Source organism: Moschus berezovskii, chromosome 16, assembly GCF_049115385.1.
Source record: "Moschus berezovskii isolate FMDL1 chromosome 16, NW_MosBer_1.0, whole genome shotgun sequence".
NCBI lineage: Eukaryota > Metazoa > Chordata > Mammalia > Artiodactyla > Moschidae > Moschus > Moschus berezovskii.
In genome coordinates this window covers 52,484,220-52,511,573 of record NC_142475.1, presented here as the reverse complement: position 1 = coordinate 52,511,573, position 27,354 = coordinate 52,484,220, and the positions used below count along the sequence as shown (strand labels likewise).

General features: G+C 39.2%; 1 protein-coding gene across 2 annotated transcripts; it reads left to right on the top strand.

Moving 5' to 3' along the window:
- Positions 1–2,365: 2,365 nt before the first annotated feature.
- ZHX1 (zinc fingers and homeoboxes 1) lies at positions 2,366–27,338 on the top strand. 2 transcript variants are annotated; one of them, XM_055432046.2, is made up of 4 exons: positions 2,366–2,641; positions 10,036–10,152; positions 19,974–22,825; positions 25,365–27,338. In XM_055432046.2, exon 3 carries the CDS (start codon positions 20,201–20,203, stop codon positions 22,820–22,822), a length of 2,622 nt encoding a protein of 873 aa, XP_055288021.1. In that variant the 5' UTR covers positions 2,366–2,641; positions 10,036–10,152; positions 19,974–20,200; the 3' UTR covers positions 22,823–22,825; positions 25,365–27,338. The 2 variants fall into 2 exon arrangements, with proteins under 2 accessions (XP_055288021.1, XP_055288020.1); XM_055432045.2 differs by having other exon boundaries at positions 2,366–2,728.
- Positions 27,339–27,354: the final 16 nt, after the last annotated feature.

Genomic DNA, 27,354 nt, shown 5'->3' with positions numbered 1-27,354 from the left:
AGTGCTTAGAACTTTAGACTCAACGCTCTTCATTTCCTACAAATAGTTTTTTCCCACTGTTCCAAAGGTGGAAGAAGCTCTGAAGAGCAAAAATTCTGTGCTTTTTAAAACCTGCTGGATAACTTCTCATCTCTAAGAGTACTGAAGTTTTGTCATACCAGACTGTGTATAACAAATCACAAAACATATGCATAAAGAAATCTAGACTCTTCTAATTGTGCCAATCCATGGGTAAAAAACTTACTTCTGGAGCCACACAGCTGTTGAAATCAGTCATATTTACAATTTTTACAAATGAGTTTATTTTAATAAAAACAAGTTACTCTGTGAACATGATCTCTAAACAGATTTATGTGGGTTGGCACAATCTGCTATGCTAAACATATATTCATATTGCTTAGGTCTGGAACCAGTTTTTTCTTTTTTGAGTGATGATAACAGTCTTGCTTTTGTACAAGGATACCAAATAATTGGCAGCAATTCAGCTTAGGACACTGTTCTCGCACTGAGCTATTGAAATTGTTTTCCTGGACAGAACTGCCCTCTGGGCATGGCCCTAAATTGGGAGAACTCTGGGCTGCTGGCACTGGGCAGTGAACCGGGCAGACAGCTTATAGAGAGAAGAAGGAGACTATAAATTGATGCTAAAGAAGGGGGAGGGGGAGGAGGAGTGGGAGAAAAGAGAGAAGGGGGAAAAGGGGGGGAGAGAGAGAGGGAAAGAGAGAGAGAAAGGTAAGATTTATATTCATTAATTCTCACCCTTAAAGGGGTCTCTTGATGTATTTCTCCTTGATCTTTCTGACTGCTCACCTTGCTTGATGTTTTTTTTATGCTCAACGTTTTTTGCTTGGTTACTAAACTGTAATCTCCTTGAAGACAGAAACGTTGCCTGACTCAGCTTTTCAGATTCCACAGTGCCTGGCATACACTGGTACTCAAAAACCTAGTTGTTAAATGCTCAACAAAAGATGAATTTCCCTATCTGAAGCATTTCCTTTCCGCAGATAAATCCTAAGCAGGTCTCCGGGGGCACAGTACTGCCCCCTAGGGGGCGTATTGAAATTTTGTGGGAGCATGTTTTGTGTTGCAGTTCTCATATTGGTGCCAGGTTTTCCCACAGGAAAAAATATTTTCTGATTTTTATTGAAACTAGTATAATATTTAAAAATACATTACTTTTGCTTATTTCACCTTTATATATTATTAGACCATTACAGTGGTTTCTTGTACTAGTTTACATGTCAATAAATTGAATTCCAGGAGAGTAATGTTAAATATTTTGTTGTTGCACACAGGGTGTGGACTATGGCAGGATTGAATGCCTACGTTTACAAGATTAAGCTTTGCTTGCTTCTGCTTCCACAAGTTCTGGGGTTCTAAGACGAACCATATATGTAAAAAGTAGCTGATTTCAACCATTGATTTCAACCAAATCAAGCTTTCACTTTAAGCAACTGCATGTTTTGGGATTAATGTGGCTCAGCGGAGCGCTGCTGTCAAAGCACAGAGGGTCCAGGACTGGGGTGGCGACGGGGAATGAACACTAAGCCACCAGAGAGTTCTCACACGTCCTGGTCCGTGAATCTTGAGCCGACTAGCTTGAGGGTGAGCCGATTCTCTTTGCTTTGGTCTGTACTTTTCTCCATTTTAAAAATGATGTGGGGGGCGGAGGGAAGGAGAGAGCTGGGGAGGGGCCATTTTCCCCAAAGCCTGGGTCCCTCGCTGCGGGGCTGGTTCCCACTGAAGTTGTCGGGATTTGACGACCACAGCTTGAAAAGAAAGCGCTTCAGAAGAGTGACTCGTGAGAAGGCAAAGGAGGGCTTCCGAGAGCGGAGGGTGGCTTGGTCTTGAACGGCGGTTCCAAGTGAGGTTGAACCGAACTTTCGGTGTCAGACGGTGGAGGGGCGGCTTTTGCCCGAATAGGAGGCAAGGGGAGGCGGGGCGGCAATTGACAGAAGGTGGGGCTTCAGGCTAGACTCAAGAAGGGTCTCAGGAAGGCGGGGCTTCTATTGACAGTGGGTGGGGCTCCCGCCGAAACGGGCGGGGCTTGGGGTAGTATTGCCACCAAATGGAGCTCATGATGACAAGGGGCGTTTCTCGCGATCCAGCGGTGACACTAGGAAGGCGGAGCGCCTAGGGGGCGGGGCCACAACTGGCAGAAGCCGAGGTGCCTTCTGGATTGACCTGAGTGAAGACCGGGCTTCTGCCAATAGCAGGCGGAGCTATCACCGGCAAGGGGGCGGGGCCGCTTCAAGACCTGGAGAAGGCAGGGCTTCTGTTGACAGAGGGTGTGGCTTCCGTAGACGGGGGCGGGGCTTCTGTTGACAGAGGGGCGGGGCGGCTCCCTACCTCCCGCCGTGCGCCAATCCCTGGGGCAGAGACCCGGGTCGAACCCCAGGGGAGCAGCAGGGTCCCGGGGTGGAGAGCCAGGCGCGGAGCGGGGTGGGGGCGCGCGGAGGGCGCGCGCGGGAGGGCCCCGCCTCGGCCGGCTCTTCCCCTCCCCCCTCCCGCCCCCGTCAGCTGCTGGGGCGCGCGCCTCGCCTCGCACCCCCACCCCCGACTCTCTGCGCTCCGCCGGGTCCGCCGCGCAGCCGAAGCCGTGAGCCGGCCCACCGAGCGGTTCCGGGTATAGGGTTCACAGGTCAGAGTTGACTCCCTGAAAAGTGCAGCCGGTTTGAAATGCAAGATGGCGGCGGCGGGGCTCTGAGAGGCGCGGCGGCCCCTGCAGGTAGCGGCCCGAGCGGGCTCCAAGACGAGCGGCCCAGGGAGTCCGGGGCTACGGGTGGGAACTGGCAGCGCAGAGCTCGCGGCCGGTGCGGCGGGCCGGGAAGGCGAGCGGCGCGCGGGCGGGACGGGGGAGGGCGGCCCCGGGGCAGAGCCCCCGGGGGGCTGAGTGCGCTCAGCGCGGCGGGTGGCAGGACGGACCGGCGCGGGGTGTCCGAGGGGCAAGGACCGGGCCTACCTGGGTCGGGATCGCCGTCGGGGGACAGACCCCGAGCCTCCTTTGCGCTCCCGGGTCTCTGCGGCTGTGGCAGGAGCTGGGGGTGGGCTCTTTAAGAAAAAATCTCAGCCCGCCTGCCTACGAGAGGACTGAGCAACTTGGGATTGTTGACGGGAGTGAGAACGGGGTCTCCTTAGAAGGGGGGCAGGCGCTGCAGGGGTGGACCACCCCAGCAGTGTTGAGGGTACTAGGGGAGAGAGATCGGGAGTCCTGACCTGCGGGGCCATGTGGCCTCGTGGGGGCTCAGCCTCCCTGAGAGGAGAGATTCTCTTGCTGGAGCTGAGCGCACTGGCATTGGGGTTGGAGCCCCCAGAAACCCTTCGGGGAGAGGCTCTACCCCACTTCAGAGAAGGCTGGGCGCCCATTTCAGGGCAAGACTCAGAGTTGAGTCCTTAGCTATATTATGTTTTGAAGAAGCCCTGGGACTTAAGGAGAAGTTGATGAAAGAGAATGGAAATGTTATCCGTCCCTTTCAGGAGGGAGACTGGGAAGCTGACCAGGGACTGCTGCGAGCCTTTGGGCCTGAAGGGAACAAGCTCCTGACCTTTGCGGGGAATGAGGGGCTAGGAAGGAGCTCTGAGAGGAAGGATGTCAAATGGCAGTAAAGAAGAGCCCTGGTGGATGCCCTTTCCCTGTGTATTTACACCAAAGTTCTAGAGAAAGGGACTTGAAATTCTTTGTTCCAATACATCCCTCCCCATCTCTCTGTGGGTAACAGTAAGGGAAAAGCAGAACCCCAGGAAGAAAAAGGTTCCGTTGCATATCCTTAACTTAGGTTAGGGAAGGATCAAACTCTCTGGCAGGGCTTCAGTGAGAGATTCCGGATAGGAGGATTAAGAAGCGGGAAAGGGGATGGATAGAGGAGGGATGTGGGGAAGAGATTGGGCATAGCAGGAATGCCACAGCACTTTTCTGTCATCTCACCCCAGCTGTAAAGAAAAACGTGTGAAGGGGCTCATCTTTGCTGGGAGAAAACATGTCTGGAACACTACTGATAGAGAATTTGTATGTAACGTGCTTAAGTTGGGATTTCATGTAACTTGAAAGGAAGAAGCAGTTCTCTTGGAGAGTGAGAGTTTATCTGAAAAGGGAAAATCACAGGATTGAGAAATAGAGTGGTTCCCAGTGAGGGAGGGAGAAGCAGCTTTATCCCAGAAACAGTGACTATTTGTTGGGTTGGAATGTTTGTGTGTGCCTAACCTACAGGCACGCACCTTAAGATTCGTTGGTATTGGTCATTGTTTCTCAGTCTTTTTCTGAAAGCTTTAACTTGTGTTATATATACTGTGTGAATTATCCTTGCTTCTGAAAAATTATCCTGAAAAAGTCGCTTGTTTTTATGCCAGTTGGTGAGGGTGATGGAATTTGGTTTTAACAGGGATATTGACCCTAGCACATTCTTAGATTTTTTTTCTTTTAATGTCTTGGGTAGCAGTTCTGACTCTTGATTTTAAGCAAAAGAAATGTAAGTGCTGCCAGAAACAGTAATGCCGTAACAGGATGTAAAAAAAAAAGGTGGGGGGCTTTCATGAGTATTTTTTTCTTTTTCTTTTAGTTTTTCCCCCCTTCCTCTGAGCATTTTAGGGCTAAGCAGACTAATTTTGTGCAAAGTTGTAAAAAACCTTGGGTTCTTTCATTATAGAATTGATAGTGTTTCATTTATCAGTAACTCTTTGTAGAGTAATCTCTTCAGATGGTTTATTTAGTGATCAGGATTAAAATCAGAAAAAAGAATTTAAGACTTGGGTAACTGATTACAGCCATGATTCATACAGATTTATTGAACCATTCTATTATTTTTAAAAGAGCTTTAACGTCTTCAATAGAAATGTTTTTAAAAACACCTTTCGAGTATAAACTAGTTTAGAGCTGCACATTTAGAACATTATTATTCATGTGTGCTGTTCTTTGTTTTCCCCAAAGTGCACGTAGGTCTAGTTTTATATTCAATTCTGAACAGATTAGGCTGGGTGAACCAGAAAGGCATTGCTGCCAGATGGTTTCAAAATATGGTAAGGCTGAAAACATAAATGTTCCTGTGCTGGTGAGCTCTCCTTAGTAGACATCACTCCAATCAAGTGAGTTGATTATTTCACTGGACTGGAGGACAGTTCATGAATGATGTCCCACTATTTCACCTTTAATGATACTTCTAAGTTCTTTTTTTCAATAAATGTGAATTAAGTTTTACAATTCTTTATGTTGTTTTGTTGTTATTGGTTTTTGGGGGGTTTACAGTTCTTTTGTTAGTAGGTGAGGTGGCTCACTTTGGAGGTTTTTTCCCCTATTATATTTTATATTGAGACTGAAGGTGATATTATGACATACTATACATTTTCTTTCTTGAAGTGTTAAATTGGCACAAAAATGTGGTGTTTGGGACCTAGTTTGCTTTCAGTTATTGCTTTATACTTAAATGGAAGTACTCCTAAAATTACTAAAATGATTCTAAGTGTAGCTTAGGAAATAACCTTTTTATGTACATTATACCATTGTGGATTTAGACTCAAAAGACTTCTTATTTGAATATTGACAGTGTAGAAATTTCAGTGCCTAAGCTAGTTTTTAATCTAATCATATTCAATCAATTCAGGGAGATGTCCAGAAATATCTATTGCACTGTTTGTAGTACTAGTCAGTATGACTCATTCATTTGTATGTTTAAATTTTTTCTCACTTAAAATCCTCTTAAATCAGTCTGTGTAATTTCAAAAGTAACTTGAATTACATTTATTTGAAGGGAAAAAACTATGGTACTAGCTTTTAATCCTTAATATTATTGTGTCCCATTGCTCAAATATAGTCATAGTGGTAAGTAACAAAGTTTGTATGACTGAAGCTGCTGATTTAGATTACCAATCAGGATATACACGTTTGCATTTATATTTTGGAGATTTGTATTTTATACAGTTAATTTATTTTTAAAGCAAATACTTAGGTAAGTTTTTATGTAGGTTGCCAGGTTTTGGTCTTAAAGGGTACTTGATCTTTGCAGTTTATATAATCAGTATACTGTAATGTACTTAAAAGTTATAAACATGGTCTTATGTACCTTTGGTCTAAATAAATAAGATGATATACTTTGGAAAAAGAAGTATGTATGAGCAAATTAAGAATGACATTTATTCAAGGGAGTCAAAATTGAATAAATCATTTTTTATGCAGGATTTTTATTTTCAGCTTTGAAATTTAGATTTAAAAATTATATTATCAAAGCTTATCTAAAAAATTAAAACATTAAAGTAGATATATACATATTTATCATTTAAAATAAAATAACTTTGTCATTAAATTTTAGTGATTTAATATTTCTCTTAGTATTTCTGGCTCCCTTTTTCCCCTTCCTAAAGGTCTTTCTCTTTTTTGTTGTGAAGAATGAAAGGACATAGGAGTATTCTGATATTTCTAGGCACTTCACTAATAATTATGCTTTTCTTCTTTACTAAGTTTATTCCCTTTACCTTTGAATATTGTATAAAAAAAAAAGAAATTTGTTAAAACTTGGCTGGACTTGTACTATACTTGGGAGTGGGGGTTGGTGAAAAAATAACAATTTCTCTTTATTACTATGATAAGATTATTTATATCAAAAGCTTATTCGTTCTTTGAAACACCCCTTAAATGTGTCATATATTAATGATTCATCTTGAGGCTTAGATCAGAGAAAATATGTGTATGTTGGGGTTGGAGGCATAAATTGTGATTGATCAATGTCTACCTGTTAAAGCCAGCTTATTCTAACACTGCTTAATATGCTCAAAGCTATGAAATGGAAAATAAAATTGTTTTGTGGACTTTGAAAGAGTTTATACTGTTTCAGCATTTAGCAAATTGTGTGTATGTGTGATAGGCACTCTTATGATTCAGTCTTTTGACAACTTTCATATACATCCAACAGTGTTAATTACATCTATCATGTTGTACAGTATATCCTTAGTACTTACTTAATGGCTCAGCAGGTAAAGAATACGCCTGTAATGCAGGAGCACAGAAGACGGGGGTTCAATCCCTGAGTCAGGAAGATCCCCTGGAGAAGGAAATGGCAACCCACTCCAATATTCTTGGCGGAGAATTCCATGGACAGAGGAGCTTGGCAGACTACAGTCCATGGAGTCGAAAAGAGTAAGACACGACTGAGCACATGGCACATTTTAAAACTGCAAGATTGTAGATTTTGACCACCTTCATCCAATTCCCCTCCCAGAGTTCCCTACCCTGCCTTGACAACCACAAATCTGATCTTTTTTTTCTATGGGTTTGTTTGTATTTTGAAGTATAACTGACACAGAACAGTATGCGAATCTCAAAATTTAGCAAAATTTAAACAAAGACTTTCTTTGTTGTATAACTTAAAAGTTATTACCCTAAGTAAGAGTCAGAAAAAGTCCAATTTGTAGGTATACCATGTGCCAGCAAATATTCCAAGCACTTTACATGTATTATTCCTTTCAATGCCTACAGCACCCCTATTAAGTAGATACTATCATTAGTCCCATTTTACAGATAAGGGGGCTATGCCACAGAGAGGCTAAGTGGCTTATCCAAGACCACACAGCTGGTAAGTGACAGAACTGGGATTTGAACCCATGCACTCTGATTCCAAAGCCCAAATCCTTCACATCTTTATTTCCTTTCCATCCTCTCCTGCCAAAATAACCAATCTGTTTTATTACATAATATAAATGGTCAAGATGACTTTTTTAATTTTTGAAGTTTAATCCCAAATTTTAAAAAGATACTTTGAATTAGAGAGGTATCCTAAAGTAATCCCAGTACCAGAAATTGAAATAATGTCAAGTAAGTGTGCTTTTCATCCAGAAATACTGAGGAACTCGTTTGTTGATTCTCTGCTTGCCATGTGCATGTCTTGGCAGCTCTTCTCAGTAGACTCTTGTTCAGTAAAACATCTTGCAATTACTGTGTGATTTAAGAATGGATTCAAATAGGTTATCAATTTCCTATAATATTATTAATAATTCATTTTGGACAATAACCTCCCTACTTTTGGCAGCTGTTTCCTATCCTTTCTTCTAGTCCACATCCTATAGATGACTGGCTAAGGAGTGTTCGAACAAGGAGACACCAGGAAATGAAATTGTAGAATCCTCGGAGAAGGCAATGGCAAGCCACTCCAGTACTCTTGTCTGGAAAATCCCATGGATGGAGGAGCCTGGTAGGCTGCAGTCCGTGGGGTCGCTAAGTGTCGGACACGACTGAGCGACTTCACTTTCACTTTTCACTTTCACACATTGGAGAAGGAAATGGCAACCCACTCCAGTATTCTTGCCTGGAGAATCCCAGGGACGGGGGAGCCTGGTGGGCTTCCATCTATGGGGTCACACAGAGTCGGACATGACTGAAGTGACTTAGCAGCAGCAGCAGCAGGCTACCAACCGGAGAAGACAGTGGCAAGCCACTCCAGTACTCTTGCCTAGAAAATCCCATGGACAGAGGAGCCTGGTGGGCTACAGTCCATGGGGTCGCTACTAGTCAGACAAGACTGAGCGACTTCACTTTCACTTTTCACTTTCACACATTGGAGAAGGAAATGGCAACCCACTCCAGTGTTCTTGCCTGGAGAATCCCAGGGACAGGGGAGCCTGGTGGGCTGCCGTCTATGGGGTCGCACAGAGTTGAACACGACTGAAGCGACTTAGCAGCAGCAGGCTACCAACAGAACAGGATTGCTTCACCGGGCCCACCAAGAAAACAGTGCTTTTTATGAAAACAGTGTAACTATTCAGCCTACAAGTATTTTACTAAAGGACTGGTGTGTTTACATGATTTCTTATCTTAAAAGGGCTCTTCATAAAGTTGTGTGTCATAATAGGAGGAATCAAAAAGAAAAGGTATTGAGGGAAATCACCCTACTTGATATTCATTCCAGTCCATCCTGAAGGAGACCAATCCTGGGTGTTCATTGGAAGGACAGATGCTGAGGCTGAAACTTCAGTACTTTGGCCACCTCATGAGAAGAGTTGACTCATTAGAAAAGACCCTGATGCTGGGAGGGATTGGGGGCAGGAGGAGGAGGGGACGACAGAGGATGAGATGGCTGGATGGCATCACCGACTCAGTGGACATGAGTTTGGGTAAACGCTGGGAGTTGGTGATGTTCAGGCAGGCCTGGCGTGCTGCGATTTATGGGGTCGGCTTCCCTGGTGGCTCAGAGGTTAAAACGTCTGCCTGCAATGCGGGAGACCCGGGTTCGATCCCTGGGTCGGGAAGATCCCCTGGAGAAGGAAATGGTAACCCACTCCAGTATTCTTGCCTGGAGAATCCCATGGACGGAGAAGCCTGGTAGGCTACAGTCCACGGGGTCTCAAAGAGTCGGACACGACTGAGCGACGGAACGGAACGGAAAGAGTCGGACACGACCGAGCGACTGGACTGAACTGAACTGAATATTCATTCACTGTGGTTTACAGAACTTCGGGGCTTAAAGAACAATAACAGAAATCCTTCAACTCTTCAAAAGCATGATTTACTGTTATTTAATATGACAAACAATGATAGTTTTTATTTAATTCTCCTGATTGGTTTACCTACTCTGAGTAATATACCACAGCATTTTTAGACTCAAATCTGAGTTTTCAGAGAATAATTTTCAGTTTGTACCATCTAATGTTTGACAATGCGCTCATTGAAAAATCATTTAGTAGTAACTTTGTTGCAAAAACAAACACCAATCATTGTATCAGATATACCATATGTTTACAATTCTCAATTTCTTCATCTCAGCTTTCATATTATACCCTGCATATAGTCACATTTTGAAATTTTTTTTTCACATTTTGAAAATCTGTATTGAAGACAGTATAATAGTGACTTGGTTATTTTATAAAATATAAATATATTTTTAAGTTTTCATATCTTACTGAGTTTGGCATTTCGATGATTCTTTTAAAATTTCTATTAGGAAATTAATTTCTTAAAGTTATATTTACTTTTAAAAAACCAAAGCATAGGCTTAAAGTTTCCTAATAAGACTGAATCATATCTAGAATAGTAAAGCGTTATTACTTTCTTTGTAGGTGATGGCAGATAGGTACTTTGGACCTGTTGATAATGATGGCCTGAGCTAAACACCTCCTAGTTTGAAGGGACACCCTTCCGTGACAAAGAACAGAATGGGGAGGAGACTGTGGCAGGTATGTGTTCCGTCCTTCTGTTGTGGTAAAACTTGGAGACAGAATGTGCTTAGTTAATATAGTGATACTATATTTGGCTAAAGTCTTAAAAGGTTTCCTTTAAAAAGCAGCAGATATATTCTTAACTCTTTTTTAAGAAATGTACTTTCAAACTTTAAAAATGTAGGAGTATTGGCTGCTTTAATTTGAAAGGAAACAGCATCACACTTCTTAATAAATCTGAAGGTCAGGAGGGTAGAGACCTTTTGGGTGGAAAAATTTATCTAGAAATTTTACTGTTCTTTTTCTATATCCAGAAAAATGCTTCAAGAGTTCAAAAACAATTCCTGAAAACATTTTCAGTATACAGATCTCTAATAATAGTTAATTACAATGATAAAATTTAAGATATTAATAATTAAATACTTTGATTTAGGTTAAGCATGCCACTATTTAAATATATTTGTACATAATTACTTTTATATTTTATTTACTTGATATAAATTGGCTTTTTGAGAAGCATTAAACTACATACTATGCTATTTGAAATACTTATACTTTAGTCCAGTTGTTATTGCAGGTCATTCCAGAAAGTCCTAGGAAAGATTCCATAACTATTAATGTGGTGGTTCACTTTCATTTTTTGTGTTTTTTTACGAGTTGACATTACCAGTACGAATTACTATTATCCTTCAAATTGAATTATTGTATCCTGAGTAAAATAGGTAGCAGTTACTTTATTTTACAAATGGGGAAGATAATGGACAGATGAATGACTTTTCAGCCTTTCAGTGATAATGTCACTTGGAATCAAGAATAGCATTCTTGTGTTAGACTTCTGTGAAAGATTTAATACACGACCTTGAGAAAAGTAGGGGGGAGTTACTTTCAGCCTAAAATAACTTTTGGATCATATCCACAAACTTTAATAATAAAGATAAGATATTTCATTATATGACTAGTTTGTGTTTCACCGTTACCGTCAAATTACGTTACATACTTACCTACATGCCAGCAGAAGGTACACCACCAGGATGTTAGTGGCCTAAAGATCTCTCAAAAAAATATTTCACTCCTCAAATCTGGGGTCAGAGCTTGCCTCGAGAAATCTGTCCATCTTAGAGGCTTTTAATCTTTAGCAGCATTAAAGTCAGCTTTCTCAGGTAGAAAAAACAGGTAGAGAGGATAGAGTTTCTAAGCCTCTAAGCCCCAATTAGCATTAGCAAAGGGATCTTCTGAAATTAGATTATCTTTGGCCACAGTTTCTTAGATGTTGTTCCTTGGATCACGTTCACTCCTGTCTATATTCACCTTGATACTTGAATTTGTATTATCTTGAGACCATTTTGGCAATTTTATTGAAACTTGTCTCTCAGGTAATGATTCCAGCTTACAGTAATTTTTACAAACTCTTGTTGTGGGTACAAATTTGGGTTGTCAGATTTCTCACTTAATTTTTTTTAAGAACTTGACTGTTGTTTCTAAATATTTTAACATTAACGCTTTGAAAAATTCCTCTACAATGTAAAGACCAAAAACAATTTGTAATTAAGAAAAGTATCCTCTTGGATACCTTTTTAAAAAAAAGTGGTAGATATCCTTGTTTTCATTTGGATTCATTGTTCTTTGTTCCTACTATTATTTCAGGCATTCTGTGATTTTGGTAGATTTGTAACTTTTAGTTTGAATACAAACACTAAAAGTAAGTATTTTCAGCTGGCTAAACAGAACTCTGACTCACAGAGGGAGAAGTGAAACTAAATTGAATACAGAGTCCTAAGAGTTCTCAGTATATGTATGAATACAGATTTCAAAGGATTCTCAGTTTGTGTATTTTAGCGGCCTTAAGATCGGTTTATTTAGTTGGTACTAGGTCAAAACTAACATGATACTTAAAAATTATAGTTATCTTCTAAAATCTTCTAAATGTTCTTATTTGACCCAGAATTGGCATAAAAAACAAAGTCTGTTTTTCTAAACATAAAATCTTACCAAAATAACATGCTTTTGTGGCTAACTAGGCCAATAAACTGTTAATCATTTAATTTAAAGTACAAGACAGCCAAAAAATAGAGGCCTAGAAATTCAGTGTAGCTATGGCCCTGTACAATTATAAAATTTTTTATACTTTTGTTTTTGAGCTAAGCATACAGTTTGAAACAATCCATTAACTTTATAGTGTATTACATTGAGAACCTGTTTTTAAGTCTTTTAGAATATAGAACATCATTAAAATATAGTTTTCTCTTATAGAGAAATAATGGTTCTAAGTTCAGATTTGCACTTGTCTATCACACATTGGAGAAGGAAATGGCAACCCACTCCAGTATTCTTGCCTGGAGAATCCCAGGGATGGGGGAGCCTGGTGGGCTTCCGTTTATGGGGTCACACATAGTCGGACACGACTGAAGTGACTTAACAGCAGCAGCAGCATCTTTATAAGAAGTGAGCCATTTTCTCCTGAATTCCACCATAGAACTAATTCTTTGAAATGAATTTATCACCCTTGTTTTGTTTCTATATAGTCTACAAATTTAGGTGTACACTATTCATACATAAAACTGATTTGTTACAATAGAATTACAGATAAATTGGTAAATATTTTTGAACATCCATTGCTATATTTTAATAAACAGAATGTTTTATATGAGAATATTTTTGAGCATATTTTTATATTTTAATGACTAAAGTAATTTTGTTAATAAGGATTTTACCAGTGAAAACGAGCTCAATTGTTTTGTGTAGCGCCTCAGTAAATGAGTGCTTAATGAAGGAAAATGTATACAAAATATAGATATATTTTAAAGCTCCCCCCGCCCCAACAAATATTAATAGGCACTGTGTTTGGCCCTGGAGATATAGTGAAGAGCTAAACAGACATTCTTACCAGTCATGTAAGAAGAACTACTTTTAGAACCGCCCCAAAGTTTTATATTGTGATGAAATAAATTTTATTTCCATTAAATGCTTTTCTGATGGAGGAGCCTGGTAGGCTGCAGTCCATGGGGTCGCTAAGGGTCAGACACGACTGAGCGACTTCACTTTCACTTTTCACTTTCACACATTGGGGAAGGAAATGGCAACCCACTCCAGTGTTCTTGCCTGGAGAATCCCAGGGACGGGGGAGCCTGGTGGGCTTCCGTCTATGGGGTCACACAGAGTCGGACACGACTGAAGTGACTTAGCAGCAGCAGCAGGGAAAATATGATGTAATTCATGAATTAAGAATCATGAATTGATTAAGGACCTTCAGGAGAAGAGCCAGTACACAGAACCATGGAAACTGGCTTGGCCTAAATCTGTTCTCTGGAGACTAGGGGTGCTCTTGCGGGCTCTTAGAACCAGTCTGATTTCTCGACCATAGGACGGCAGCCCTCCAGAATGTCTGGAATACACCTGAATGCTATACATACTCAGAGATTCCTCCTCCCTCTGAAAAAACGTTTAGGTAGCACGTGTTTTTGCTTTAAAAACAGAAAGTAAATTTTGTTTCCAACTTGAGACAAATGACCACAAAAATAGTTTAGCCTATTTGCAATTTTAAGGCCTTGAAACTGTTGTTTTGTTTTTAGAATATTTACTCATTTATTTGGCTGCTCCCAGTCTTGCAGGATCTTTAGTTGTGGTGTGTGGGATCTATTTCCCTGACCAGGGATTGAACCCAGGCCCCCTGTGTTGGGAACATGGAGTCTTAGCCACTGGAAAACCAGGGAAGTCCCTGTTTGTTGTATTTTGTAATCAAGCAATGTCATAACACTATTAAAGAAAATGTAAATACCACACACACCATAAAAATTTCACCCATAATCTCATGTGAAATTTTCATTTTTTAATGTTTTCATCTAGTCTTTGTCCACCATGCATACATAGTCTCCCATAGTTATTTTATAGTCAGTATGCAGATTTTGTTCTGATTATTAAAAATTTAACAGTAAATGGATACTTTGCCATATTCTTTACTTTTTTGAATATCATTTTTAATGGCAGGATAATTGATTTGATTATTTTTTAACATCTTTCTCTACCTTTCAACTGAAAATGGTGTTCAAACATAATTATATTTACAGTGCTATATGCATATAGTGCATAGTTTTTTTCTTTTATGGGCAGGTTTCACTTTAATTATGTTTAACTGCAGAGCCACCTAGCTCCTCAGTTGTGCAACTGGACTCTAACCCTCTTTTACAGGTAAATAGTGCAAGGTTTCCCAAATTGATTTTAAGCTGTTTTGAGTTGACCTTCAAAGAGAGGATGAGATGTGTATCAGCTAATAGTGATTTCTATATGGCAGTTTTCCTGTCTCAGCCCCATTATACCGTAATGAGATGTATTGAAACCACATCATGGCAATTCTTACTCTGCATGTTCACCCCTTTTGCTTTTACATTCAATTTGTGTGCCTTGTCTTCTGATTAAGCTGCATGAGAGATAGAAAGAAAGAGAATAATAGTAAATAAATGGTGTTTATTCATTCCCCAAATAATTTTTCAGGGACTGGAACATAGCATTAATTAGGCACCTACTGTATACTAGTGTGTGTGAAGCATTTTTATTTGATCAGTATCTGAGGTGGAATACTTCTATGTTTATTTTCTCCAGGGCAACCTTCTCTGCTTCTTTTCTAGAAGCCTCCTGTAATGTGCTTATATAGTTCCCAGTACTTCTTCTCATAGCATTGATCATAGTCATTCTAAGTAATTGCTTAAGCCTGTTTTCCTTGTTAACAGCTAGAACCTGGCAGACCAGAGACTATCTATCCTGGTGACTGCTGTAATGCTAGTGCCCAACACAGTGCCTGGCACATGGTTGACCTTCAACAAATAGTTGTTCAGTGAATTTGTTGAACTGAAGAATCTTGGTTTTATAGATGAGAAACCTGAGGCTGATATTGGGCAACTTTTCCAGTCACCTAACTACTGAGTACAGAGGAGACTCTAAAACCTGTGGTTTTAGCCTTTACCACAAAGCCTCTGTGAATTTATTCCCTTGGGTGGGTTTCTTCTTCCATGAAGAATGGGAAGATTGTACTGAGGTCCCTGCTTCCCCTCAAATTATGACTATAAAATAAGGACCATGAGGCTGCCTTTATTTGTGCTTTGATTTATTTTTAGGTTATATACATAATAATAGAATTGAGCCATTGGGCCAAATCTCAAGGCACTTTTGGAAGTTCTCAGTGTTAAATAATGTACTGATTATGGTTTTGTTAGCAAAAGATGGGCAGTTTTAGGAGTAAAGAGGAAAGAGTATTTCCCAGGTCTACGTAGTCAAGTATAGAAGTAACCCAGGTTGAGACAACTTAGGATACCGAAGAGAATAAGATTTTTAGTCTTTTGCATTACCGAGGATTTTTCCTTTTTTTTAAGTAACTTATTTATAGTTCTAAAATTATACATTTAATGTAAAAATTTTAATTTAAATAAATTTAATTTATAATTTATAAATTTCAAATTCCTCAAAAACCAGTGCTTTCAAAGGGAAAAAGCACAGCTGAATGTATATATCATTAGGTTATAATATATGCATATTTTATTATTTTCATGACTTTATCGAAAATACTCTGAAAATTGTATATCTGTTTCAGTTCTTACAAACTGACCATTCTGAGCTAGTGAGCTATAAGGAAAAGAAATAAAAGTACAACTTGGTAGCATATTCCTATATTTATACTAGATAGGATGAAAAATAAGTTTAACCCAAGAGCTACAGAACCAAAATAATAAAAGTATCTTAGCTCCTCCCGTTTCTCTTCTGTATCTCTTATTAGTAGGGGCTACCCTGTTCTATTCCAGGGTGCTCCAAGCCTGTCTTTTACAGTGAAACAGCCTACAAGGACACATTAAATTCACTTTAGATATCACATTTCATGGCTTAGCACTGGCAAGCTGAGGATCTATGATGAAACTATTTATGTTTTTAAGGCAAAGGCTTCAAATACATCTCAGAACCCATCAGAGGTGAAAGCAGCGATTGTGGGGTCCATGGGATGGGGTCAGAAGTTTAGCTTCTCTACTTCTCCAGTCAGATAGCTATATTCTTTAATCAGTTTTATGGAGAAGGAAATGGCAGCCCACTCCAGTGTTCTTGCCTGGAGAATCCCAGGGACGGCGGAGCCTGGTCAGCTGCCGTCTGTGGGGTCGCACAGAGTCGGACACGACTGAAGCGACTTAGCAGCAGCAGCAGCAGCAGCAGCATACTTGGGCTCCTCATAGAATTGTGTTTGAAGAAAGGGCTTTCTTGCTTATAACAAAGTTTCAAAACCACCACTTCAAGAAAAAGTCCTCCTTTCCGTCCGTTCCGTTCAGTCGTGTCCGACTCTTTGCGACCCCGTGGACTGTAGCCTACCAGGCTTCTCCGTCCATGGGATTCTCCAGGCAAGAATACTGGAGTGGGTTACCATTTCCTTCTCCAGGGGATCTTCCCGACCCAGGGATCGAACGCAGGTCTCCCGCATTGGAGGCAGACGCTTTAACCTCTGAGCCACCAGGGAAGCCCCAAACTCCTCCATTAAAACTTTTAATATACCCCATCTAAATATCATCTAAGGTTCTAGGAGAATAAGTCAGAAAATAGCTTACTCCCCTTCCTTTCAGTAGTTCTCCTTCACTGTCAGAAATGTGGGTGATGCTCGTTTGTTACTCTTCCACTTACTTAAAACTATTTGAGGAAATCCTTGTTTCTAATGAGAAAAAAAATGATCAAAAATAGTAGTGTTCCCTATTAAATTGAATAGGAAAGATGGAATTATCTTAATTTATAGCAGTTAAGTAATTTTAAATCTCAGTGATGGATTTATGTTCCCTTAGAAATCAAAGATTTTTTTATAGAAAAAACAATGACACTTTTAAAAATTAATTCTTTTTTGGAGTATAAGGCTTCTCTGGTGGCTCAGTGGTGAAGAATCCACCTGCAGTGCAGCAGACACAGGTTCAATCCCTGGGTTGGGAAGATCTTCTGGAGGAGGATATGGCAGTTCACTCCAATATTCTGGCCTGGGAAATCCCATGGACAGAGGAGCCTGGCAGGCTACAGTCCACAGGGTTGTAGGAGAGTCGGATACCACTTAGCAACTAAACAACAATAGTTTCTTCACAGTGTTGTGTTAGTTTCTACTGTATAGCAAAGTGTATCAGCCATACATATACATATATCACCTCTTTTTTGGATTTCTTTCCCATTTAGGTCACCACAGAGTACTGAGTGGAGTTCTCTGTGCTGTATAGTATGCTCTCATTAGCTATATATTTTATACATAATATCAATCGTGTATATATGTCAATCCCAATCTCCCAATCCATCCTCCCCTGCCAACAATGACAGTTTTGAGAGTAGGTTTTGGACTGTTGATATTACTATTATTACTAAACTGATGCTTTTTATTTTGTAATACGAGAAATCAGAGAACAAGAGATAATTAGTCCAACTTTCCATCTGTTGCTTGGATGCATCAAATGGAAATGTAGTATGATTTGAATAATCCTAGTAAGAAGGATCTTAGCACCTTCAAAGGTGCAGGATATTCTCTCTTTGGACAGCTCTGTTTCCTAAAAATGTTTCTCCTTTTACTGAGTCATGGAGACCTGCTGCTGCTGCTGCTGCTGCTGCTAAGTCACTTCAGTCGTGTCCGACTCTGTGTGATCCCATAGACGGAAGCCCACCAGGCTCCCCTGTCCCTGGGATTCTCCAGGCAAGAACACTGGAGTGGGTTGCCATTTCCTTCCCCAATGTGTGAAAGTGAAAAGTGAAAGTGAAGTCGCTCAGTCGTGTCCGACCCTTAGCGACCCCATGGACTGCAGCCTACCAGGCTCCTCCATCCATGGGATTTTCTAGGCAAGAGTACTGGAGTGGCTTGCCATTGCCTTCTCCGCATGGAGACCTAGTTTTGCTTTATAATCATTGAAATAAACTTTTTCTCCTCAGTTCAGCTAGTACAAGGACTATGTTAGTAAATGAAAATAGTTCCTTTGTGGTAGAAAATAAGTGATACCATTTATTGTATTCATTTCCATTTGTTTTAGACTTTAGAAGCACACCAACTTTAACCGATTTAGCATCAAAATTTTATTTTAACTATTTTGTGTGCAAAAGTATTAAAATGTATTCGTATGAAAGTATTTCACTTTTTCTTGATGATTCAGGGTTTTTCTTGTGAATTTTAGCTTTGTTCACATAGTGATACCTTTAGGGAATTTTGAGTTTTATAGGACTCTCTTTCTGTTCATTCTAGTTCAGGTTGGAGGTAGCATTTTTTGGGGGGTAGGGAGGGGGCCATGCCACTGAGCTTGCAGGATCTTAATTCCCCAACCAGGGGTTGAACCTAAGCCATGACAGTGAAAGCACTGAATCCTAACCACTAGACCACTAGGAAACCCTATTTCAGGTTAATAAGCTTTTAGTGAGTCCTTACTTCCAGGCTTCTTTTTTTAAATCAAAGATTTATTATTTATTTATGCTGCACTGGGTCTTTGTTGCTGCATGCAGGCTTTCTCCAGTTGCAATGTATGGGCTTTTAATTGCAATAGCTTCTCCTGTTGTGGAGCATGGGCTCTAGGCACAAGGGCTTCATAGTTGTGGGTCCCGGGCTCTAGAGCACAGGCTCAGTAGCTGTGGTTCTCAGGCTTAGTTGTCCTGTGGTATGTGGGATCTTCCAGGACCAGGGATTGAACCAGTGTCCCCTGCATTGGTAGGCAGGTTCTTTACTACTGAACCACCAGGGAAACCCCCTTCCAGGCTTCTGTATACCAAAGGGAATACAGAAATGAATGAGAAGTCAGTCAAGACAACTCAGCTGAGCGAGCTAGATTGAAGGTATAAAGGAAACTGGCTCCATCGAGTTTCAAGAGCTTTGTTACGTCTCAGGAAAGTTATCCCTTTAAAAAAGAAGGAAAAAAGTAAGGAGAGTGGAAGTTTCAGGACAGAAATGCAACATTCCTTTGGTGCAATACAGTAAGTGATAGATTAGAAAATAAACCGGAAAAGAGGTTGGCCCAAGCTAAGGGTGATCTATAGGACAGATCTGAGAGATTGTCACACCCAATGTGAGCACACACAAGCATTCGTACACAAAGAATGGCCTGCATGGGAGTCCCTGGAGCAGCAATCATTTCTGTTCTGTGCCTAAAACATAAGGAAATAGGAGTCAGGAGAGAGATGGAAGAAAATTGAGGTTGCAGCCAGGACGTGGAGGGAGCTACATGGGGCCTTAGAAGTTTGAACTTCATTCTTTCAGCATTAGAGACCCATTAGAAGCTTTGAGTCAGGAAACTGATATGATTAGACATGTTTTACAAATTCTGATAGCATTGTGGAGAATGATGAAGATAATAATTCTGAAACCTTGATCATTAATATTCTACCTTTGCTGCTTTTGCCATACTTGGGCATGCTTTTGGGATGGTAAGACAGACCAGGAGGAAGAACAGGGCATAACTGATGGATTGAATTCTTTATACACTTAGTGGTCATAGTTTTGAGTATCTGTGGCTGCTTTTTATAGTTCTAAAGTTCCTCCCCTGTTAACAGACAATCATTTCACATTGAGAGTGCCTGCTAAAGGAGACACTTTCTTCCCCTTCCCTTCCAATATATAGCCGGCTGGCTGAAAAATCCAAATACACACAAGCCTGCGGGCTGACCCATCAGGTACAGTATGTGACCATCAGTGAGCTGGCTTGGAGACATCTATTTTGATCCTCAGAGAAATTTTTTTCTGGTTCTAGTTTTATTCTACATCTTTATAACTGAGCTCTGCAACAACTTCACGTAAGTGAAATAGAGCTGTAATTTGTTGAAAAGATCATAACCACTCATTTTAAAACGTTTTTTAATTTATCTTAATATAGGTGATTGGAGTTGTGCTTCAAAAATTTCAGCAGTTCTGCAGTATTTTATTTGCCAACCATAAGCTCTTTACTTGATTGCACCATGAAAAAGCTGCTAATGAGACTTGTTGAGCACAAAGACAGACTTGAAGAACCAAAAGCCATTGTTTTCAAATGAAGGATACTGAACAGTTTTAAGCCCCAATGCTTTTTAATCACCACTGAGATTTCCCCCCCATAACATCAGAATGGCAAGCAGGCGAAAATCTACGACTCCCTGCATGGTCCTTGCCAGTGAACAGGATCCAGACCTCGAGTTGGTATCAGATTTGGATGAAGGTCCGCCTGTACTTACACCTATAGAAAACACAAGGACAGAAAGTGTCTCAAGTGATGAAGAAGTTCGTGAGTCCGTGGATTCTGACAATCAGCAAAATAAAAAGGTTGAAGGTGGCTATGAATGTAAATACTGTACTTTCCAAACTCCAGATCTAAATATGTTTACTTTTCATGTGGATTCAGAACATCCCAATGTAGTGCTAAACTCATCCTATGTTTGTGTTGAATGCAATTTTCTTACCAAAAGGTATGATGCACTTTCTGAGCATAATCTGAAATATCACCCAGGAGAAGAGAATTTTAAGTTGACTATGGTAAAACGAAATAACCAGACAATCTTTGAACAAACAATAAATGATCTGACTTTTGATGGTAGTTTTGTTAAGGAGGAGAATTCAGAGCAAGCTGAATCTACAGAGGTTTCTTCTTCAGGAATATCTATCAGTAAAACTCCTATCATGAAAATGATGAAAAATAAAGTGGAGAACAAACGGATTACAGTTCATCGTAATTCAGCTGAAGACGTTCCGGAAGAGAAAGAGAATGAAATCAAACCAGACCGAGAAGAAACTGCGGAAAATCCAAGCTCTTCAGCTTCTGAATCGAATGCAAGTACTTCTGTTGTAAACAGAATCCACCCACATGCTGCCAGCACGGTTGTGGCCCCAGCAGCAGTTCTTCCTGGGTTAGCACAGGTGATCACGGCAGTATCAGCTCAGCAGAATTCCAGTTTGATTCCCAAAGTCCTAATCCCTGTTAATAGCATTCCTACCTACAATGCTGCATTGGATAACAACCCCCTTTTGCTTAACACCTACAACAAATTCCCTTATCCAACAATGTCAGAGATAACTGTTCTTTCTGCTCAAGCAAAATATACAGAGGAACAGATCAAGATATGGTTTTCAGCCCAACGTCTAAAACACGGTGTTAGCTGGACTCCCGAGGAAGTAGAGGAGGCAAGGAGGAAACAATTCAACGGAACAGTACACACTGTACCTCAGACCATAACTGTCATTCCTACCCACATCTCCGCGGGAAGTAATGGTTTACCATCTATCTTACAGACATGCCAAATAGTTGGCCAGCCGGGTCTGGTCCTCACACAGGTAGGTGGCACGAACACCTTGCCAGTAACAGCACCTATAGCCTTGACAGTGGCAGGGGTTCCAAGTCAAACGAATGTACAGAAAAGTCAGGTCCCCACTACTCAGCCAACCACAGAAACCAAGCCAGCAACAGCAGCAGTCCCATCCTCTCAGCTGGTCAAACACGAAGCCACATTGGCAAACCCTGATTCATTTGGCATTCGGGCTAAAAAGACTAAAGAGCAGCTGGCAGAATTAAAAGTCAGCTACCTGAAGAATCAGTTTCCCCATGATGCTGAAATTATCAGACTGATGAAAATCACAGGACTGACCAAAGGAGAGATTAAAAAATGGTTTAGTGACACAAGGTACAACCAGAGAAATTCAAAGAGTAATCAGTGCTTACATCTCAACAATGACTCCTCTGCCACTATCATCATAGACTCGAGCGATGAAACCACAGAATCCCCAGCTGTTGTGACTTCACAGCAGAAACAGTCCTGGAATCCTTTTCCTGACTTTACTCCCCAGAAGTTTAAAGAGAAGACAGCGGAGCAGCTTCGTGCCCTTCAAGCAAGTTTTCTCAACAGTTCCGTACTTACAGAAGAAGAACTAAATAGGTTAAGAGCGCAAACCAAACTCACCAGAAGGGAAATTGATGCTTGGTTTACAGAGAAGAAGAAATCAAAAGCTTTAAAGGAAGAGAAAGTGGAAGTAGAGGAAAGCAATGCAGGTAGTTCCAAAGAAGAAGCTGGAGAAACTTCTCCTGGAGATGAGTCTAGTGCACCTAAGTCAGGGAGTACTGGCAAGATATGTAAAAAAACACCCGAGCAGCTGCACATGCTTAAAAGCGCATTTGTCCGAACACAGTGGCCATCACCAGAAGAGTATGACAAGCTGGCTGAAGAAAGCGGGCTTGCTAGAACAGACATAGTTAGTTGGTTTGGGGACACCCGTTATGCTTGGAAAAATGGAAACTTAAAATGGTACTACTACTATCAAAGCGCCAATTCAAGTAGCATGAATGGTCTGTCTTCTCTTAGGAAAAGGGGGAGAGGGAGACCAAAAGGCAGGGGGAGAGGAAGACCTCGCGGGCGGCCCAGAGGAGGCAAGAGAATGAACAACTGGGACAGGGGGCCGTCCCTCATCAAATTTAAAACTGGAACTGCAATACTTAAGGATTATTACCTGAAGCACAAATTTCTTAATGAGCAAGACCTCGATGAACTTGTTAACAGATCACATATGGGTTACGAGCAGGTCAGAGAATGGTTTGCCGAAAGACAGAGAAGATCGGAGTTAGGTATAGAATTATTTGAGGAAAACGAGGAGGAAGATGAAGTTATTGATGATCAGGAAGAGGAGGAAGAAGAAACAGATGACAGTGACACTTGGGAACCCCCACGACATGTGAAGCGGAAGCTTTCTAAATCAGATGACTGAAATGTAAGTTTTTAATCTGAGTGTATATTCACTGACCACATACATTTAGAACAGCCACCTTATATCTGTCATCTTCACCTTTGACAGTGTTTTTACTAAAATAGTTTCTCTAATGCCCAATAAGAGGACTATGTGCCATGAGTGTAGCCCAAGAGATACATGATTATCATGTGTAGCCTGATTTTATGTTGATTATGTTTATTATATAGAGTTTTATGTTGCCTGAATTATTTATTTTTTATGTGAAATGTTTTTTTGCTTTGTTTTAAAAAAGGAAAGTTACCCATTCTCCAAGAAGGAAGACTGGTGGCGGGGTGGAGATTAACACATACTAAAGATAACTAAAATGTTTTATATTTCTTGCAACCCTCCTTCACTAAAGCTTCACTTTTTGCTTATTTAAGGAAAGAATTAAAAAATGAAAACTAAAAAGAGGAGGGAAAATATACTGAAGAAAGACTTACCACAGGGGTGAGAATTGCTCAGTTTTAGGGAACTAGGTGAAAATGGGTATCTTTTTTAATGTTTTATTGCCCCCAAACTATCAGATTTTTAACCAGAGTTTAAAATGCTTTATGTGTTAAAATTACTCAATATTTTTCTATTAAAAGTCAAAGGTCTGTTTTAAGCAATATATAATTTCATGTTCACTTAGATGGCATCTATCTTTGAAAACCATGATATAAATTATTTCTGTTTTAGAGATCAGTGGTAAATAACAGATTTGATATTAACTCATTGCCTAAAATGTCTTTTCATTACTTAATATAAAACAAACCTGCCCAGCAAAAACACATCAGGAAGTTAAAAATATCTCTCTGTAGGCATAAAAGTGCAAGAAAATGTGCTTTAAATTTGAAAGGTTTGGCACGTTCCTTGAATCTTAATTCTATTATAGATTGGATTAATTAAAATTTCACTGTAGTTGCAAATCGGATATCTGATTTGGAATTAGAACTTCAATTTGAATACTTTCAGAATTCAGTAGCATAGTTTGTTTCTTTTCTGCTCTCTGGTTTGGCATGTTCTAGGATAAGTCTGTACCTCTTAAAAAATAGTGCAGTTGTCATGAAGTGTTTGTATCTGTCCATCAGTAGTCCAAAAGCATCTTGTTGATAGAAATCACTGCAGTATTTTCAAATAGCAGGGGAGGGAAAAAAGACTTAGACCCTCCTCATATGAGCATATTTACTTATTTCCATAGCTTTTTGCATCTCTACCCCATCCTCTACTTTTATGCTCTTATTCTGCACAGAATTTCCTTAATTTCCCTACACCTTCCTCCATGGTTTTATTTATTTTAATAGTTATTTATAGAGAGCTTAATAAGTACCAGGCACTATTCTTATTGCTTAGCAGTCTTTTTCCAGGTTTTCTTTCATTAATAGTTTTTTTTTTCAGACAGAAAAATGCACATATTTTAGAATGAATCTTATTCCATGTTTTAGAGCCTAAATGTATCCTTATGAGTCACAAGAAGTTAAGCAGTCTTGTATGGCTATATCCTGAAACACTGACCTCCATTTCCTTATGTCAGAAACCTTCAGGACAGGCTTGCTTCTAACACAGATGCAGAAAATATTTTTAACAGGCTTTTTTTATTGCTAAACATAAGAATGTACACTCAGCCAAGATTACATCAACAGATTTGTTGCTGCAGTGAATTGTTGTTGTTGTGTTGTAGTAACCTCTGCAGCGATTTTGGAGGGAATTAGAATCTTATTCTAAAAATAATGTGAACTTTTTTCTATAGCTTAGTTTGACCTTACTTTTAAGTTTGTGGATGGTTCTTAAGTTATATATGAATATGCTAATGGACACTATGATCAGAAGATTCACATAAAGCCATGGTTTTCAAAAAAGTTATATAATATACATTTACCTGACTTTTGTGGTACATACATTGGCATGCTCTGCTTTTAAAATATGCAGAAGTCTAAAACTATAAAACCCATTAATCAGCAAGGTATCATTGGCTTAACAAAATAATTTTTCATCTTATGAAATGATACACTAAATTTTGTTTAAATACTTCTTCATTTAAGTATGGTTTATTTACAAATAAACCTTTCCAAAATAGTTCCAGGAAAAAGTGGTAAATATATATCTCTTTTGCACAAGCTAGCCTTGTATATAAATAGAAAAGAATGTAAGAGTTTTTAGATTTCATTGTCTGTTTATTATAAATATAGTACTTATTTTACTAACCCTATAGTAAATAGGATTTACTATATATCACATATATTACAATCCTATGAATATTTTTTTTATAAATTATTACATGTAGGTGAAAAATGTCTATAAGCAAATCTGGTATATGCAAAACATATACACTGGAGTTGCACAGAAAATCTACTGCATTATATGTTAATAAGATACATATGGCAAGTGATCTCAGGATTAATAATACAGAGGATTCCAGAAGGATACAGAGGATGCATTTTAATGGCTAATTTATATAATTTTTGTTCCTAAAAGTGGAAAATGTTAAAATATGGTTATCTTAAAAAGTTTAGTTTTTTATTATGTTTTTCTTTTATAGCTGCCTAAAACGTTGGAGGAGAATCAATTCTTCAACTCCAGATGTCTGATTTACTGTGAATGGCCCAATCTTTGATGACATTGAAAACGTTTGGGGGCATATACAATCTCAAAAAATAGGATCCAATACCCAAAAGAAATGGAATTCAGTGTTGTGCCAAAGTTAAACTACTGCAAATGGCAGAAGTCCTGCAATGTACATAGAACACTAATTAAAAAAAAAAACTTGTAAAAATTCAGATTTTAATACAGTACATTTTTATTCTGGTATGATGGAGACATTCTGATTCTTAGACTTTCTGAGGAAGTTTAATGACCACTAGAGCTTGTCCTCATATTTTTTTCAGCTTAATACTGTATGTGTCGTAAGATGGGCCTTATTGCCTGTATTCTTTGATATGTGACTAAGCCTATAGCTTTCAGTGACCAAACATTTTACAGAGTAAAAATTGTTAGAAGCAGGAAAAAGAAAAATCTGATTTATTTCTGTGTCTCATTTATCAGGCCCTGCACTAAGATTAAGAGTTGTGCATGGGTTTATATAATTTTGATGTAAGTAAAAAACTATTGACATATGTTGGAGCAAAGAGGTTTTGTGGTATCATTGGCACTTAATGATTGGACCTTTCATTGAACACATTCATGGATACCACTATTACTACTTGTGATACTCCATTACTATTTTTCATTAGAAACTGAATTAGCTTTTTTTTTAAACCGAACATAATCAGTACTGAAGAAGGGAAAGAAACTGGCATAGGAATTTCAAGAGGGTGAAACTCTGAAATAAACGTTGTACCAAAAATGTGAAAAGGAATCATGTAGTAAATGTTAACTTACTCTTTTCTTACAATCATAGAGAAATCAGAAATGTTTGTACAGGTGTCAGATCAGAGCTTTCAAAAAGTATCTTTCGGTAAAATTCTACTTTGTGTAACAATTTCAGTGAATAAAGAAAAAAAATTCTGATCAGAATGAGTTAAAACTTAGCTCTTCACTTATGAATTATGGGAGTGTTAACTGTTAACTCTTGCCATTTCAGGAGACTGAAAGTTCCTCCTAACTCATAAACTTTGTAAAGACCGGTGCTGTTCATTCGTGTTGAGAAGGATCCTTTTCTTTGTGACTATAGGACCATTTTTCAAAATGTGATTTCTTCATAGAAGAAATGTTCAGTTTCATTAGCTTTGGATTTAAAGATGTTTCTCTGAATGACCAGATGTAGTGGGCTTGGCCAGTTTATTTTATCTAATTTAATGAATAATACATATTAAGCTCTTGTTTTTACCTTAATGTTTTGTCAGCTAATGAAAATGTTATGAAAAAGCCTTGACTATGCATGCTGCTTTCATTTTTATAAACTTTTCATTTTTAACTATAGCTTTATTAGTAATTCCAAAATGCTGCAGTTTAGCTGATTTCTTCACTCAGACAGCTGGCTTTGTGGGTGGCTTTTTCATACTACTGTTAACTTTTTAAAGAGAAGCAATGTAAAGACTGTAACAATTTAATGCACTAAACTGTTCTTTCTTTTACACCTTTAAAAACTTCTTAAAGCACTCTGTATTATAAAGATTAAATTGCTCCCTTTTTTAAACCATTGCCAATGTGGTCTGAGTTTTGTTTGACAATAATTTTAATGTTTTCAAAATTTGAAATGTCAAGTATTGGAAATGAAACTTTTGAATATATTTATATTATGTTTCCCTTGCAATATATTAATTTTGTATAGCTGTAAATAACTATTAGTAATTTCCCCCGTCTCTTTTATAGACTTGGCACTTTGCTCTGATGTTTGCTAGCTTTTAAATATATTTATTTGACAGAGCAAAGAACTTTTCTCTCCTGGTTGACTGTGTCCTTGAATACAAAATAAAAAAATTAGCAGTGATTAGTAGTTTTCAGTGATTTTTTCATTTTATTAACTGAATTTTTTAATGTGGTAAAATATAATAAAATTTGCCATTGTATCCATTTTTAAGCGTACAGTT

What these genes read in the sequence shown, in the direction of transcription:
- ZHX1 (XM_055432046.2), top strand. Translation starts at nt 20,201, where the DNA reads ATGGCAAGCAGGCGAAAATCTACGACTCCCTGCATGGTCCTTGCCAGT.